The sequence below is a fragment of the Doryrhamphus excisus genome, linkage group LG22, assembly GCF_037039965.1.
Source record: "Doryrhamphus excisus strain RoL-2023G ecotype Guam linkage group LG22, RoL_Dexc_Guam_v1.1, whole genome shotgun sequence".
Lineage (NCBI taxonomy): Eukaryota > Metazoa > Chordata > Actinopteri > Syngnathiformes > Syngnathidae > Doryrhamphus > Doryrhamphus excisus.
The window spans coordinates 1,735,681-1,753,904 of NC_136378.1; the positions used below are offsets into that span (position 1 = coordinate 1,735,681).

Genomic DNA, 18,224 nt, shown 5'->3' on the forward strand with positions numbered 1-18,224 from the left:
ACACTTTCCGGTTGTTGACTGACCAAAGAGTGTGCTGTCTCTGTCCAGAGTGCTGAAATAGCTAGAGTTTGCAGTTGGTTCTCAATGAAAGTTAAAATAAAAATACTGTTTAAAACATGCTAACCTCTAGAGGAGAGTCAGGTTCATCCAGGATGTTCTTCTCACTGTGCATCTTCTGCATGGTCCCTGTAGAACTTGGGTCCATGACCAGCACGTTGTGACTAGCAGCTCTGTCCAACTTCATGTCGCTTTTTCTGGAGTCGGTGGTCCTGCACACCTCGTAATTGTACACGTGCGGGAGAGTCCCCGTCCCCAAAGTGTCCGAGTAACGTGGCGGATAATACGGAATGACAGGGAGGTTGGAGTGGTACAGGATGCGAGACCGTCTCCACCTGTACACTTTGACCGATATGATAAGCAGCAAGCAGGTGATGAAGAGGAAGGAGACCACAGCCAAAGCCAAGACTAAGTAAAAAGTCAGCTTGTCATTGTACTCCTTGTCGTGCATGCTAAAGTCAGTGAACTCTGACAGCACTTCAGGGAAGCTGTCCGCCACCGCCACGTTAACAATGACTGTAGCTGAACGAGAGGGCTGCCCGTTGTCCTCCACTAGAACAGTCAGTCTTTGTTTGACAGCATCTTTATCAGTGACTTGGCGGACAGTTCTTATTTCTCCATTGTGTAGGCCCACTTCAAACAGCGCCCTGTCTGTGGCTTTGTGCACTTTATAGGAGAGCCAGGCGTTCTGTCCAGAGTCCACATCAACAGCCACCACTTTAGTCACCAGATAGCCCACATCTGCTGAACGAGGAACCATTTCGGCCAGCACCGAGCCGCCTGTCTGGACCGGGTACAGAACTTGAGGGGCGTTGTCGTTCTGGTCTTGTATCAGGATACGAACGCTCACGTTGCTGCTGAGAGGAGGAGAGCCTCCATCCTGAGCTCGGACTCTGAAGTGGAACTCTTTCAGGTGCTCGTAGTCAAAAGAGCGTACCGCATGGATGACTCCGCTATCAGCGCTAACGGACACATATGAGGAGACCGGCACTCCGTTAACAGAGGAGTCCTCCAGGATGTAAGAGACACGAGCGTTCTGGTTCCAGTCAGCATCTCTGGCTTTCACTGTGAATATAGAGAGACCTGGTGTGTTGTTTTCTACAATGGAGGCCTCATATGAGCTCCTCTCAAAGACGGGCGCGTTGTCGTTCACGTCTGAGACGTGTAAGGTGAGAGTGACGCTGCTGGAGAGGGGGGGTACCCCCTCATCAGAGCATGTCACTGTGATGTTATACTGAGATGCTGATTCTCTATCCAAAGCTACCTCTGTCACTAAGCTGTAAAATCCATTCATAGTATTTTCTATTTTAAACGGAATATCCTCATTAATTTTACATTTGACCTCTCCATTGCTGCCAGAGTCGGGATCGTTAACGCTTAACATCGTTACAACGGTATTCTCTGCAGAGTCCTCAGAAATGGAATCTGATTTAGAGAGTATTTTCATTTGAGGACTGTTGTCATTAACATCGATGATATCAATCAGGATCTTACTTGAATCAGACAGTCCTCCGTTGTCGACAGCCTCAATGTCTATTTGTAATACTTTAGTTCGCTCATAATCGATATCACCCGTTAAAATAACTTCACCAGTTACACTATTGATCTGAAATAGGTCTGATAATCTTAACTTGTTTTTTGATATGACATATAATATTTGCCCATTAGGGCCACTGTCTTTGTCAGATGCACTAACAGTTATTACACTGGTTCCTCTGGGTGAATTTTCCCCAATAGTTGCCTTATATAAAGATTTAGTAAACACTGGAGCATTATCATTTGCATCTAACACATGCACATTAATCTTCATTGTTCCTGACCTTCGTGGTTGTCCGCCATCAAATGCTGTTAATAACAAAGGAATCTCCTCCTGCTGCTCTCTATCTAGAGGCTTCTGCAATATCATCTCCACATTTCTACTCCCATCTGCTTGATTTGCTAATTTTAGCTGAAAATGATCAGTTGGACTGAGCGAGTAGCTCTGCAGCCCATTTGCGCCAATATCAGCATCGATGGCTTTCTCCAGCACAAATTTAGAACCGATGATGGCTGACTCGCTGATTTCAAAGCGCTTGCTGCTGGATTCGAAGCTTGGGGCATTGTCGTTCACGTCCGTGATTTCAATAGTGATACGAAACAATTCCATAGGATTTTCCAAAATCATCTGCAAATGCAAAGCACAGAGCGTCGTCTCACCGCACAGCGTCTCTCTGTCTATCCTCTCCTTCACAAGGAGGAGCCCCCTTTCTTTCTCCAGCTCGATGTACTCCGCGCTGTCTCCTGAATGAATACGGGCTCGCCCCGATTTCAGCCTTTTCAGGTCCAAACCCAAATCCCGAGCCACGTTCGACACCAAAGATCCTTTCTCCATTTCCTCCGGGATCGAATAACTGACTTGGCCCATCACAGAAAAAGAAGACGTGAGCAAGATGAAAAACACTTGGCACGACATCCTTTTATAATCCATATTTCACCGAGTTACCACTTCAAAAACATTCAAATAAATCCCACTATAAAAATGATGAGGAGGGACAACAGTCGTCCATGTCCACGGTTAGCGGAGAGGGGATCGAAATGACTGCTTTATTGTGTAAAACGTCATTGTGTAAGAGGGAGGGACTGACTGAAGCCCTGTCGAAGACTGCCACACTCTGGCCAAGAGCTGCTCTTTCTACTGCACATAACAGTCAAGGCCCATACAGTAAGCCAACCTGAAAACTTATTCAATTAATTCTGTAAACATCACCAAATGTCATAAAAAATATACATAATACAATAACTAATTAATACATTTGTCTGGAAATGGTTCAGGTACTTATGGGTTCATACGCATAAACCTGCAGCCAGACTATGTCATTTAAATATTTCTTATTTGTGAAAGCAATAAAAAAATCATATATATTAAAATCCTATGTTTTTTTGTATTATGAAAGTATGTTGTCATGATACAATTTTTTCAGACGTCGACATCAAAACTAGTGAATTTCTAAGATTGCTGATACTAATTTAATGTCACAATAACACTGAAAAAAATAACCCGATTGTTTTTAAATACACAATTTCATTAAAAACTGCTTTAAATTGTAAAGTATTTAAGATCGCTGTCCTTCAGCACCTCTCTTCACAGAATTTAAGTTGCAGGACCAGCTGCCAAGGGGATATCCATAAAAAAAAACAAAAAAAAAACACATCAGTGGCACCTTCCAGTCGCTATAACAAACAATACTGTGCTTATAAATGATCATAAATACATGCTTTACTTTAAAAAATGAACAACAGTTCTTTTTAATATAGAATTGGATGTACTTGAAGGTTCAACACCACTGCTGCTTTTTATTTTGCCTTTTCTATTTTTGTGTTGGCATCGTGTTATTTCACCGAGGGACTGCTGGATATTGTCAGCCCAATTGAGAGCGCTTCCTTCAGGTAAGCTAAAGCGCCTCCCACCATCTCCCTACCAAAGCCATTATTTTAAAAACCACAGGCGTTCTTCTACAATGACTTCACATGTGAGGAGCAGGCGTCACTTCTACAAAGAATCAACATGGCTCACCGAGGGAAAGTTATATTTCATACCGATTGGACCAAGAAAAAGAAAAAAACAAGCATTGGTGTATTTATGACACCTTTGCATGTTGGTATTGACTTAGTACCAAAGTATCGGTTCTTATGAAGCAAAGCGTAAGCAAATGCTGATTCAACAGATTTGAAAATAATCATTTAAAAAATCATTTTCTAGTGAGAGGAAACAAACCAAGCAGTGTGAAAGTTTGATAAGAGAAAATGATCTCAAGTGACCAACCTCCAGAGGAGAGTCAGGTTCATCCAGGATGTTCTTCTCACTGTGCATCTTCTGCATGGTGCCTGTAGAACTTGGGTCCATGACCAGCACGTTGTGACTAGCAGCTCTGTCCAACTTCATGTCGCTTTTTCTGGAGTCGGTGGTCCTGCACACCTCGTAATTGTACACGTGCGGGAGAGTCCCCGTCCCCAAAGTGTCCGAGTAACGTGGCGGATAATACGGAATGACAGGGAGGTTGGAGTGGTACAGGATGCGAGACCGTCTCCACCTGTACACTTTGACCGATATGATAAGCAGCAAGCAGGTGATGAAGAGGAAGGAGACCACAGCCAAAGCCAAGACTAAGTAAAAAGTCAGCTTGTCATTGTACTCCTTGTCGTGCATGCTAAAGTCAGTGAACTCTGACAGCACTTCAGGGAAGCTGTCCGCCACCGCCACGTTAACAATGACTGTAGCTGAACGAGAGGGCTGCCCGTTGTCCTCCACTAGAACAGTCAGTCTTTGTTTGACAGCATCTTTATCAGTGACTTGGCGGACAGTTCTTATTTCTCCATTGTGTAGGCCCACTTCAAACAGCGCCCTGTCTGTGGCTTTGTGCACTTTATAGGAGAGCCAGGCGTTCTGTCCAGAGTCCACATCAACAGCCACCACTTTAGTCACCAGATAGCCCACATCTGCTGAACGAGGCACCATTTCGGCTAACACCGAGCCGCCTGTCTGGACCGGGTACAGGACTTGAGGGGCGTTGTCGTTCTGGTCTTGTATCAGGATACGAACGCTCACGTTGCTGCTGAGAGGAGGAGAGCCTCCATCCTGAGCTCGGACTCTGAAGTGGAACTCTTTCAGGTGCTCGTAGTCAAAAGAGCGTACCGCATGGATGACTCCGCTATCAGCGCTAACGGACACATATGAGGAGACCGGCACTCCGTTAACAGAGGAGTCCTCCAGGATGTAAGAGACACGAGCGTTCTGGTTCCAGTCAGCATCTCTGGCTTTCACTGTGAATATAGAGAGACCTGGTGTGTTGTTTTCTACAATGGAGGCCTCATATGAGCTCCTCTCAAACACGGGCGCGTTGTCGTTCACGTCTGAGACGTGTAAGGTGAGAGTGACGCTGCTGGAGAGGGGGGGTACCCCCTCATCAGAGCATGTCACTGTGATGTTATACTCGCTGGACCTCTCTCGGTCTAATTCACTGTCTGTCACTAAACTATAAACGTTATTTGATGTGGTTTTGATTGCAAATGGTATATTTTCAGCTATCACACAGTTGACCTGACCATTAGCGTCGGAGTCGGGGTCACTGACACTCATTAAAGCTATGACAGTTTTGAGAGGGGCATCTTCTGGCACGGAGCCAGATGTTGAAATCATATTCACAACAGGGCTGTTATCATTTACATCAATGACATCAATAACTATTTTACTGGAATCAGACAAGCCTCCTTGATCAATAGCTTCTATGTCAATATGATATGATTTCTCTTTTTCATAATCTATAGCGCCCTTTAGAATGACGTCACCATCGCTATTAATCTGGAATAATTTAGACACGGTGTCCATGCTGTTCCCTATAACGTACACCACTTCTCCGTTTGATCCCTTGTCTGCATCTGAAGCTCCCACTTTAGTCACGAATGTTCCCATGGCGGAGTTCTCCGTGATGGTGGCTTTGTACACAGCCTTAGTGAAAACTGGTGCATTGTCATTTACATCCAGAACAGTGACGTGGATCTGCATGGTTCCGGTCAGCTGTGGTTCTCCGCCATCCTCGGCCGTCAGAAGTAAAGATACGTGATCTTGCTTCTCTCTATCCAGCGGCTTTTGCAGCACCATTTCCACCTTTTTACTGCCGTCTGATTGGCTGTGCAGTTTAAGCGTGAAACTGTCGCTGGGCTTCAGTGTGTATCGCTGAAGCCCATTCAGGCCGATATCAGGGTCGAATGCTTTCTCCAGCATGAATTTAGAGCCCACTACGGCAGTTTCGCTGATTTCTAACCTCCTCTCGTCTTTTTGGAAGAGTGGGGCATTGTCGTTGATGTCTGTGATTTCCACAGTCACGGGGAATAATTCCAGTGGGTTTTCGAGCGTGATTTGAAAATGCAAAGCGCAGGGCGTCGTCTGCTTGCACAAAAACTCTCTGTCGATTTTTTCTTTGACGAGGAGGACTCCTCGCTCTCTGTTCAGCTCGATGTACTGAGCGCTGTCTCCCGTGTAAATGCGAGCTTTGCCCACCCTCAGCCGCTTGACGTCTAAGCCCAAATCTCGTCCTATGTTGCCGATTAAAGAACCTTTTGGCATTTCCTCGGGAATGGAGTATGTGACCTGCCCTATCACGGAGCTCAGGCAAAGGATGGAGATGAACAATACTTGCCGTCTCATTGTCCTGGCTGATTCCACTGCAGCACAGCTCATACGTCCTTTTATTCCTTTACGTAACCGAATCCACCAAATATGAAGAAAATACAAGGCAGGGCTGCTATTTCATCCAAATATGGGTGTAAAATTGATATCCAGAGTGGGAAATATCCGTGCACAACGCGTCCCTTCTTCGACTGACAGTGTTTCATCAAAGGTACAGCGAAGGACTGTGACAAAAGCAGCAAATAAAAATGGCAACCCTGCAAACCACAAGCCAACAGCGTCCCGAAGAGTTCAACTAGTGCAACTGCAGCCAGAAGAAATCACTGAAAAGCCCTACAAATTCATATGCACACAGATGCTACTTAAATTAATAAAACAAACCTTTTCCACTCTTAAAAATTGAATATAGTTATGAAAAAGACATGCTAACATAGACTATAAACGACAGGTTCAGCCAAGTGATGTTTACATTGGAATACAGGATTGAACAGCAAAACAAACAATAACAAAAAGTTAAAAGCAAAGAGTGAATTCCAACTATGGACCAGTCACAATAATGTCACTATCCATGGTGCTGAACTTCTTATCAACACCAAGCCTCAGTAACCCCCACTGTCTCACATATTATTATGACAAAATAACTAACCTCTGAATAAGACCGCTTGCACCTACAATAAGACTGTTACATACATACGGAATCGAACATATTTGGTCAAAATATAAATATACAGGAAGATAAACAAAAGTACACAACACATGAAAAGAATCAAGCATGTTGCTGTCTGTGGTGCTGACATTAAATTATATAGCAGCAACAAAATACAAAGTAATAACAGCAAAGGTCAACCACAAAGACCCTATCACTCCTCACTGATGTTATACTGACAGCAACACCCAATCACCGACAAACGTCTATCATGTTTGAGGGAATCATTGACCGTCAAGATAAAGTATATTATAATTAAAAATATATATAATATTTAATCCATAAAACTATGAATGACACTGATTGTAATATACAATATGTTCTTTGGTGTACCATGTTGCTACCAAAATGAGACAAATAAGAGTATAGAAGAGGACTTTGTGGAACCTAAGTATCTATTCATAAGATGATGCTATGATGGCATGTACATATAGGATGATGGCTTTGTTTGGACTGGAACATTTTACAGAGATATAAACTTCTGGTGTTGTATGGATAAGGATGTGATGTTTTAATGAAAGATTGCTGTACGGATTCAGAAAGCAACCATATTCATGTCTAGTACTGTAAGAGAACTGGATGTTGCCTAGTGGGATACGTAGTGGTCGTCGTCAACAATGCAAAATGGGAAAACAGTAAGATTTACTGCAGTACTCTAATAAAATACAAGTGACCAACCTCCAGAGGAGAGTCAGGTTCATCCAGGATGTTCTTCTCACTGTGTATCTTCTGCATGGTCCCTGTAGAACTTGGGTCCATGACCAGCACGTTGTGACTAGCAGCTCTGTCCAACTTCATGTCGCTTTTTCTGGAGTCGGTGGTCCTGCACACCTCGTAATTGTACACGTGCGGGAGAGTCCCCATCCCCAAAGTGTCCGAGTAACGTGGCGGATAATACGGAATGACAGGGAGGTTGGAGTGGTACAGGATGCGAGACCGTCTCCACCTGTACACTTTGACCGATATGATAAGCAGCAAGCAGGTGATGAAGAGGAAGGAGACCACAGCCAAAGCCAAGACTAAGTAAAAAGTCAGCTTGTCATTGTACTCCTTGTCGTGCATGCTAAAGTCAGTGAACTCTGACAGCACTTCAGGGAAGCTGTCCGCCACCGCCACGTTAACAATGACTGTAGCTGAACGAGAGGGCTGCCCGTTGTCCTCCACTAGAACAGTCAGTCTTTGTTTGACAGCATCTTTATCAGTGACTTGGCGGACAGTTCTTATTTCTCCATTGTGTAGGCCCACTTCAAACAGCGCCCTGTCTGTGGCTTTGTGCACTTTATAGGAGAGCCAGGCGTTCTGTCCAGAGTCCACATCAACAGCCACCACTTTAGTCACCAGATAGCCCACATCTGCTGAACGAGGCACCATTTCGGCCAGCACCGAGCCGCTTGTCTGGACCGGGTACAGAACTTGAGGGGCGTTGTCGTTCTGGTCTTGTATCAGGATGCGAACGCTAACGTTGCTGCTGAGAGGAGGAGAGCCTCCATCTTGAGCTCGGACTCTAAAGTGGAACTCTTTTAGATGCTCGTAGTCAAAAGAGCGTACCGCATGGATGACTCCGCTATCAGCGCTAACGGACACATATGAGGAGACCGGCACTCCGTTAACAGAGGAGTCCTCCAGGATGTAAGAGACACGAGCGTTCTGGTTCCAGTCAGCATCTCTGGCTTTCACTGTGAATATAGAGAGACCTGGTGTGTTGTTTTCTACAATGGAGGCCTCATATGAGCTCCTCTCAAAGACGGGCGCGTTGTCATTCACGTCTGAGACGTGTAAGGTGAGAGTGACGCTGCTGGAGAGGGGGGGTACCCCCTCATCAGAGCATGTCACGGTGATGTTATACTCGCTGGACCTCTCTCGGTCTAATTCACTGTCTGTCACTAAACTGTAGAAATTAGCATCAGTGGATTTAAGTATGAAGGGTACATTATGATTAATGGCACACTCCACCTTTCCATTCTCACCGTCATCTTGGTCTTGAATGTTAATAATTGTTACAACTGTTTCACTGTGGACGTCCTCGGATATGACGTTTGTCTTAGACATGACATTGATCAACGGTCTATTGTCATTCACGTCCACAATGTCCACTATTACTTTGCAGCTGTCTGTCAGTCCTCCATCATCACTTGCACGTACATTAATTTGATAATTGCGAGCTTTTTCGTAGTCTACATTTCCAATCAGCGTGACCTCACCTGTTTGCTCATTTATGTTGAACAAATGTCTCACATCGTCCATCGTGTTTCTGATTGAATATGTTATTTTACTATTGGCTCCGTGATCAGCATCTGACGCGCTAACAGCAGCCACGACGGTGCCTTTAGGGGTATTTTCTGCAACCGTGGCTTTGTAAACAGGCTTCGTGAAGACGGGTGAGTTATCATTGGCATCTAACACGGTGATGAGAATCTGCATCGTACCAGACATCTGCGGCTCCCCTCCATCTACAGCCGTCAGCACAAGACGCACATTCTCTCTCTTTTCTCTATCGAGAGCTTGCTTCAAAACCATCTCGACGCTCCTGGAGCCGTCCGCTTGATTATGTAACTTTAATGCAAAATTATCAGACGGTTCTAGCAGGTACGTTTGCAGCCCATTAATTCCAACGTCGAGATCGACAGCCGCTTCCAAATCGAATTTCGATCCTATCACTGCGGATTCGCTGATTTTGAATTTAATGTCACCCTTCTCGAAGGCCGGGGGGTTGTCGTTGATGTCGACGAGCTCCACTATTATTTTATAAAACTCGATGGGGTTCTCTAAAATAATCTGAAAGTGCAGCGCGCAGGGCATCGACTGTGCGCAAAGGGCCTCTCTATCTATTCTCTCCTTGATGAGGAGAACGCCCCTGTCTTTATTCAGCTCGATGTATTGTTTGCTATCACCAAAATAAACCCGAGCATTGCGTGATTTTAGCCTCGCTACACCAATACCCAAATCCTCGGCTAGATTTCCCACTAAGGAGCCTATTTGCATTTCCTCATGAACAGAATAGTTAATCTGTCCGAATGTAGCGCTGATGAACAGCAAGGGGGTGAAAAACACGACTTGCCGTCTCATTGTTCTCCTGGGCATCACTTCCAAGACAGAAACACACCACAGTGCTGTCTGAAACGAATCCAAAACACGATATATCCCAACAAGAACCAAATGTAGCAATTATTCCGCAAAAATGTCAAAAATAGTCCCAGCGAGATATCTGCTGCAGACCAAAGTATCTCCTCCTGTGGTTTGCCTTTTTTCTCTGTTGGCTGTCGTATTAAGAAGGCAGGCACGGCTGCTGTATCAGGGACATCGTGGACTATAGCGTCCCTAAGAGTTCAAAATGTGAAACTGCAGGACGAATCATAAAACACAGTTGTTTCATAACAAAAGCAAAACAGCATGCTCGGTAACTGAAGGGGCTGTTCAAAACGGACCACAAACGCATCACTGTGAGGAAACACAAGTGTGTGACCTCTCCCTATACCTGCCAGTCAGTAAAATGCATACTTTCATGTATGATCAAATAACAAAATATATAGTGGATGGTGGTACAACGACATTAAATGATAATGAAATTGAATACAAGACCAATAAAATGTTGCAGAAGAAAAAAGAGTGTGTATGTTATCATCATACTTATCTTTGGTGGAAGACTTGGCTATTTAAGTAGAGCATTTAAATGGCGGCTCGTTGAAAGTTTGAAGCAAACCTTAGTGACATTGAATTAGAATTTATGTTATCATGAAAGTCTTGTGTTCATATTTATTGTGGCAATTTTACAAAAGTGTACCTTGTAGGCGACAAACAGATCACATGACTGTTTAGGCACATTGCAGGTGAAATATTAGGCTGCAATCTGGACAGTTATAGAAACTAGTGCACTTGAGGCGTTTTATATTTGTGTTGTGCAGAGATGAGCAAAAAAAAATGGGGAGCAGTTCATGATGTAGTTGCTGGATGCATTCGCATGGAAATTAATAGAGGAATATACGGGAGACTAAGAACAGGAGTAAACAGGTCATTTAGAGTTTAGAAAGTGTCAAAGTCTAATTCAACATGCTGAGGTTGTGAGATAAAAAAACACGACGGAAAGTCATTACTTAACACTAAATGTTACAAATTAGTCTCATGACTAACTAAGAGCTAGTAATGTTCATCCAAGATGTTATGTTTTTGTTAAGTAGCTAATGTATTGTTTGCATTAAGTTCTTTGAATGAAAGGATGCATACTTCTACTAATCCACACTATTTTCCACACTTTCAAAATGGCCACCTCACACACAGTTGATGCAAAAAGGTGCCCATCCATGAACGTAACCTCAACAGTCAAACAAAGCCAGCATAGGTCACAAACAACATGTAATTATAGTATCATAAAATCAAGAGTTGCCTAATGGGATACATTGTAGTCATCTACAACACTACTTATAAGTAATAACAGCAGATACAAAGCAATTACTGCAGAACATAACTCAAGTGACCAACCTCTAGAGGAGAGTCAGGTTCATCCAGGATGTTCTTCTCACTGTGTATCTTCTGCATGGTCCCTGTAGAACTTGGGTCCATGACCAGCACGTTGTGACTAGCAGCTCTGTCCAACTTCATGTCGCTTTTTCTGGAGTCGGTGGTCCTGCACACCTCGTAATTGTACACGTGCGGGAGAGTCCCCGTCCCCAAAGTGTCCGAGTAACGTGGCGGATAATACGGAATGACAGGGAGGTTGGAGTGGTACAGGATGCGAGACCGTCTCCACCTGTACACTTTGACCGATATGATAAGCAGCAAGCAGGTGATGAAGAGGAAGGAGACCACAGCCAAAGCCAAGACTAAGTAAAAAGTCAGCTTGTCATTGTACTCCTTGTCGTGCATGCTAAAGTCAGTGAACTCTGACAGCACTTCAGGGAAGCTGTCCGCCACCGCCACGTTAACAATGACTGTAGCTGAACGAGAGGGCTGCCCGTTGTCCTCCACTAGAACAGTCAGTCTTTGTTTGACAGCATCTTTATCAGTGACTTGGCGGACAGTTCTTATTTCTCCATTGTGTAGGCCCACTTCAAACAGCGCCCTGTCTGTGGCTTTGTGCACTTTATAGGAGAGCCAGGCGTTCTGTCCAGAGTCCACATCAACAGCCACCACTTTAGTCACCAGATAGCCCACATCTGCTGAACGAGGCACCATTTCGGCCAGCACCGAGCCGCCCGTCTGGACCGGGTACAGGACTTGAGGGGCGTTGTCGTTCTGGTCTTGTATCAGGATGCGAACGCTCACGTTGCTGCTGAGAGGAGGAGAGCCTCCATCTTGAGCTCGGACTCTGAAGTTGAACTCTTTTAGATGCTCGTAGTCAAAAGAGCGTACCGCATGGATGACTCCGCTATCAGCGCTAACGGACACATATGAGGAGACCGGCACTCCGTTAACAGAGGAGTCCTCCAGGATGTAAGAGACACGAGCGTTCTGGTTCCAGTCAGCATCTCTGGCTTTCACTGTGAATATAGAGAGACCTGGTGTGTTGTTTTCTACAATGGAGGCCTCATATGAGCTCCTCTCAAAGACGGGCGCGTTGTCGTTCACGTCTGAGACGTGTAAGGTGAGAGTGACGCTGCTGGAGAGGGGGGGTACCCCCTCATCAGAGCATGTCACTGTGATGTTATACTCACTGGATCTCTCTCGGTCTAATTCACTGTCTGTCACTAAACTGTAGAAACTATTTTTTGAGGTTTTTAGAATGAATGGAATATTTTCATTGATAAAGCAATTTATTTTTCCATTTTCTCCAGAATCTAAATCTTGTATATTTATCACAGTAACAACAGTATTGATATTTGCATCCTCTGATATCACATTAGATTTGGACATAATGTTAATGTCTGGTTTGTTGTCATTTACATCTAGTACATCTATAATTAACTTTGAAGAATCAGTGAGTCCTCCATCATCACTAGCAAGTACATTAATTTGAAAATGTTTGGATTTTTCAAAATCAACATTTCCAATTAATGAAACTTGACCGTTTTCTTTATTTATATTAAATATGTTCCTTACATTGTCAAGGGTGTTAGTTATTGAATAAGAGATTTTGGAGTTCAAATCCCCATCAGCATCAGAGGCAGTGACAGCAGCCACAATTGTTCCTATGGATGAATTCTCAGTAACAGTAGCTTTGTATGTGTGCTGTGTGAAAACGGGGGCATTATCATTAACGTCTAACACCGTAATAAGAATCAACATGGTTCCTGACATGCGCGGTTCTCCTCCATCCACAGCCGTTAACACCAGAGACATCTGCTCCTCCCTCTCTCTGTCTAAAGGCTTCTGTAAAACCATCTCCACGTTCTTATTCCCATCGGCGTTATTTTGTAATTTAAGAGTAAAATGATCGGATGGTTTTAATTCATAATTTTGGAGGTCGTTAATGCCAACATCAAGATCAGCGGCCCTCTCTAGAACGAATTTTGCTCCGATGGTTGCTGACTCGCTTATTTTAAATTTCATCTCGTTTTTTTCAAAGCTTGGCTCATTATCATTTATGTCTGTAATCTGCACTATAACACTATAAAATTCAATCGGATTCTCCAGAATGATTTCAAAATGCAGCGCACAGAGGGCGGTGTGTGCGCAAAGCGTCTCTCTGTCGATCCTCTCTTTGACGAGGAGGACGCCTTTCTCTCTGCTCAGCTCGATGTATTCCTCATTGTTCCTGGAAAAGATCTTTGCTTTTCCGGAAATCAGACGTCGTGTTTCTAGCCCTAAATCTTGTGCTATGTTGCCGACTAAAGATCCTCTGGCCATTTCCTCTGGAATCGAGTAGCTGGCCTGGCCGAGCACTGCGTCGAAGGCGCAAAGACACACAAACAACAGTACTTGCCCATTCATTGTTCTGTCCAATTCTCCTCAGCGGAGACCCACTTTGCTTGTATTCCACTAGAATAGACAATCCTCACAGTCTGATGTCGAATATAATCCACTTTTAGTTCCAAAGAATGGTTTTCATGTCCAACATGTTTCTATAAACAAGCACAAAAGGATCTCTTCTTCTCCCGTCGTCTTCTGTGTGTTTTTATGGAGACTACATGGGCTGGACTGCTCAAATCCTGCCCCCCCAGTCATCGACGCTCTGGTCTACAGCGTCCCTAAGAGTCCACAGTGCAACACTGCAGCGTGGAATAAAATGTTTAACTGTTTCATCACCACACAACATAGAAGCGATACTTCCAGCCAAAATGCACACAAAACCATCCTGCACTGCCTCAACTATGACCCCCAAAACATGCATGTCATGTGACTTAGTCACTGTTTGAAGTATTCATGAATGCATACACTGGAAACAAGTACAAATAGTAAACAGCAGCACAAGTATTTGTTTTGACTGCACATTGCCACATCACCATGCATGATCCATTTTAACAACATCTATAGGGATCTTTTTCCAATATCAGATCAATAATTCTGCACATTTGAGTATTATCTGATATAGTGGGAGAGGCACAATGTGTCATATTTTAAGCAGTAAATATTTTTTAACCCCCATGAAGCTTTTATCGGCAGTGATCTATGAATTAAAAGTACTGATTATAACGCTGATCCGCTTGGAGATGGCCGAACAGGCAAAGGTCAGAGGTCATCGTGGTCTGACATCTATACATCATGAATGATCTTTTGCCGCCGTGCTACAAACCTTTGAAGGCCAGATGCTCTGGTTGCATCGAAGTAAGAACTGTTGCATTTTAGGTCGTAATAAACAAGACACATGATTGAGGAAACTAAGGTCCAAGTCCAAGTCCAAGTCAGCTTATTTGTCAGTGTTCCACACAGCAAAGTGGATAGAAAATGTATTCAGTGATCACACATCACGTCACATCACACGTCATGATTAACAGTTGGGTAGTTAGGAAAACTCCCACGTCTGACAGTCATCACGCCCATCACAATGAACACAAACATGTCACCAAATATATTCCAGGCGGTGATCTTCACTAAGTCTTTATGATAAATATATACTCTAATTAAAGTCAATAACACATGACAGCAAAGGCTGTATCAATATAAATAACTATTAGTGAGAAATGAAGATTTAATTGGAAAGGTAAAAAATAAACAGCACAGCTGTTAAGCATTAAAGGAGTGTTGCTGTCCATGGTTCTGAATATCAACTGTACTTCAACTGTTAGTGTGATTTTTAGTGGGAAAACTAAAAAGACATGGAAGCAGTACCACTACTTCACATTTGTGTGCATGAAGGAAGGTTGGAAGACTTTGTGGATCCTAAGTATCTATTCATAAGATGATGCTATGATGGCATGTACATATAGGATGAGGGCTTTGTTTGGACTGGAACATTTTACAGAGATATAAACTTCTGGTGCTGTATGGATAAGGATGTGATGTTTTAATGAAAGACTGCTGTACGGATTCAGAAAGCAACCATATTCATGTCTAGTACTGTAAGGAAACTGGATGATGCCTAGTGGGATACGTAGTGGTCGTCGTCAACAATGCAAAATGGGAAAACAGTAAGATTTACTGCAGTACTCAAATAAAATACAAGTGACCAACCTCCAGAGGAGAGTCAGGTTCATCCAGGATGTTCTTCTCACTGTGTATCTTCTGCATGGTCCCTGTAGAACTTGGGTCCATGACCAGCACGTTGTGACTAGCAGCTCTGTCCAACTTCATGTCGCTTTTTCTGGAGTCGGTGGTCCTGCACACCTCGTAATTGTACACGTGCGGGAGAGTCCCCGTCCCCAAAGTGTCCGAGTAACGTGGCGGATAATACGGAATGACAGGGAGGTTGGAGTGGTACAAGATGCGAGACCGTCTCCACCTGTACACTTTGACCGATATGATAAGCAGCAAGCAGGTGATGAAGAGGAAGGAGACCACAGCCAAAGCCAAGACTAAGTAAAAAGTCAGCTTGTCATTGTACTCCTTGTCGTGCATGCTAAAGTCAGTGAACTCTGACAGCACTTCAGGGAAGCTGTCCGCCACCGCCACGTTAACAATGACTGTAGCTGAACGAGAGGGCTGCCCGTTGTCCTCCACTAGAACAGTCAGTCTTTGTTTGACAGCATCTTTATCAGTGACTTGGCGGACAGTTCTTATTTCTCCATTGTGTAGGCCCACTTCAAACAGCGCCCTGTCTGTGGCTTTGTGCACTTTATAGGAGAGCCAGGCGTTCTGTCCAGAGTCCACATCAACAGCCACCACTTTAGTCACCAGATAGCCCACATCTGCTGAACGAGGCACCATTTCGGCCAGCACCGAGCCGCCTGTCTGGACCGGGTACAGGACTTGAGGGGCGTTGTCGTTCTGGTCTTGTATCAGGATGCGAACGCTCACGTTGCTGCTGAGAGGAGGAGAGCCTCCATCTTGAGCTCGGACTCTGAAGTTGAACTCTTTTAGATGCTCGTAGTCAAAAGAGCGCACCGCATGGATGACTCCGCTATCAGCGCTAACGGACACATATGAGGAGACCGGCACTCCGTTAACAGAGGAGTCCTCCAGGATGTAAGAGACACGAGCGTTCTGGTTCCAGTCAGCATCTCTGGCTTTCACTGTGAATATAGAGAGACCTGGTGTGTTGTTTTCTACAATGGAGGCCTCATATGAGCTCCTCTCAAAGACGGGCGCATTGTCGTTCACGTCTGAGACGTGTAAGGTGAGAGTGACGCTGCTGGAGAGGGGGGGTACCCCCTCATCAGAGCATGTCACTGTGATGTTATACTCACTGGATCTCTCTCGGTCTAATTCACTGTCTGTCACTAAACTATAAAAGTTATTTGTTGAGGTTTTTAAAATGAATGGTATCTTTTCATTTATAAAGCAAATAACATTTCCATTTTCTCCAGAGTCTTTGTCTTCTATGTTTATCATCGTAACGACCGTATTGAGTTCTGCAGCTTCTGAGATAATATTTGACTTTGACATTATGCTGATTTCTGGTTTATTGTCGTTGATGTCTTGCACGTCAATAATTATTTTACATGAATCAGTGAGGCCTCCTTCATCACTTGCTAGGATATTAATTTGATAGTTTCGCGACTGCTCAAAATCTATATTTCCAATCAACTTTACTTCTCCGGTATCCTTGTCAACATCAAACATTTTCCTGGTGTCATCTAGTGCATTTGTTATAGAATATGATATTTTTGCATTAGAGCCCTGGTCAGCATCAGAGGCAGTGACAGCAGCCACAATTGTTCCTATGGATGAATTCTCTGTAACAGTAGCTTTGTATGTGTGCTGTGTAAAAACTGGAGCATTATCATTAGCATCTAAGACGGTAATAAGAATCAACATGGTTCCTGACATGCGTGGTTCTCCTCCATCCACAGCCGTTAACACCAGAGACATCTGCTCCTCCCTCTCTCTGTCTAAAGGCTTCTGTAAAACCATCTCCACGTTCTTATTCCCATCGGCGTTATTTTGTAATTTAAGAGCAAAATGATCTGACGGTTTTAATTCGTAGTTATTAATGCCATTAACGCCTACATCAAAGTCCACGGCCCTCTCTAGAACGAATTTAGCTCCGGTGGTGGCAGACTCGCTTATTTTAAATTTCATCTCGCTCCTGTCAAATGTTGGTGCGTTATCATTGATGTCTGTGATTTCTACCGTAATGCTGTAAAACTGCATGGGGTTCTCTAGAATAATTTGGAAATGTATAGCGCACAGCGTCGACTGTCTGCACAAGGCCTCTCTGTCGATCCTTTCTTTCAGCAGCAGGACTCCTCTCTCTCTATTCAAGTCCATGTAATCGCCGCCGTCTCGGCTGTAAATGCGAGCTTTTCCTGACAAAAGACGTTTGGTCTGCAAACCTAAATCATGAGCGATGTTTCCAACGAGAGATCCTTTGGGCATTTCCTCCGGGATGGAGTAGCTGACCTGCCCGACAACGGAGGGGACGGAGAGGAAAAAAATAAAGAGTATCACTTGCCTTGCCATTGTTCTATCCCCGCAAAATTTCTGAGCGTTTTTAATCCATTAAATAAATCTTGAGGAGTTAAATATCAATTCTTGGTATCCGGAGAGAAAAAAAAACTCAATCCTGAGGGTGAAATTCCGCTTTTCCTAGTACGTGATTGCGCCAGTGCTGTGTTCTTTGTCGTCGTCTTTCTCTCATATGAGCAAACATGGGAGTTGCTGCATGGAACCAGCTCGCAGTCGCACTGAGGAGCAATGGATCAACAGCGGCCCTAAGAGTCCACTCAGCCGAACTGCACACACACCCACCATGTACTGAAGTATGCATTGGACACTTCCTATCCTGCATTCAGTCACATTTACAAATAAAAGCTGGGAAAAATG

At 44.1% G+C, this 18,224-nt stretch overlaps 2 protein-coding genes across 34 annotated transcripts in view; both read right to left on the reverse strand.

The window, feature by feature from the left end:
- Nucleotides 1-18,224, reverse strand: part of LOC131110316 (protocadherin gamma-A4-like) — a 170,253-nt gene that overhangs the window by 55,483 nt on the left and 96,546 nt on the right. The window contains exon 1 of one of the 33 annotated variants that reach the window (XM_078788133.1): nt 11,406-14,422. The exons of 25 other annotated variants lie outside the window; for them this stretch is intronic. In XM_078788133.1, the coding sequence (XP_078644259.1) occupies nt 11,406-13,793 (2,388 nt within the window). In that variant the 5' untranslated portion in view covers nt 13,794-14,422. Of the gene's footprint in view, nt 1-124; nt 2,801-3,859; nt 6,467-7,607; nt 10,495-11,405; nt 14,423-18,224 lie in introns of those variants that run through there. 7 more of the 33 variants (XM_078788142.1, XM_058063333.2, XM_058063347.2 and 4 more) reach the window with 7 other exon arrangements.
- LOC144894613 (protocadherin gamma-A5-like) lies at nt 15,435-18,077 on the reverse strand. Its single transcript, XM_078788149.1, has one exon. It carries the CDS (start codon nt 17,859-17,861, stop codon nt 15,450-15,452), a length of 2,412 nt encoding a protein of 803 aa, XP_078644275.1. The 5' UTR covers nt 17,862-18,077; the 3' UTR covers nt 15,435-15,449.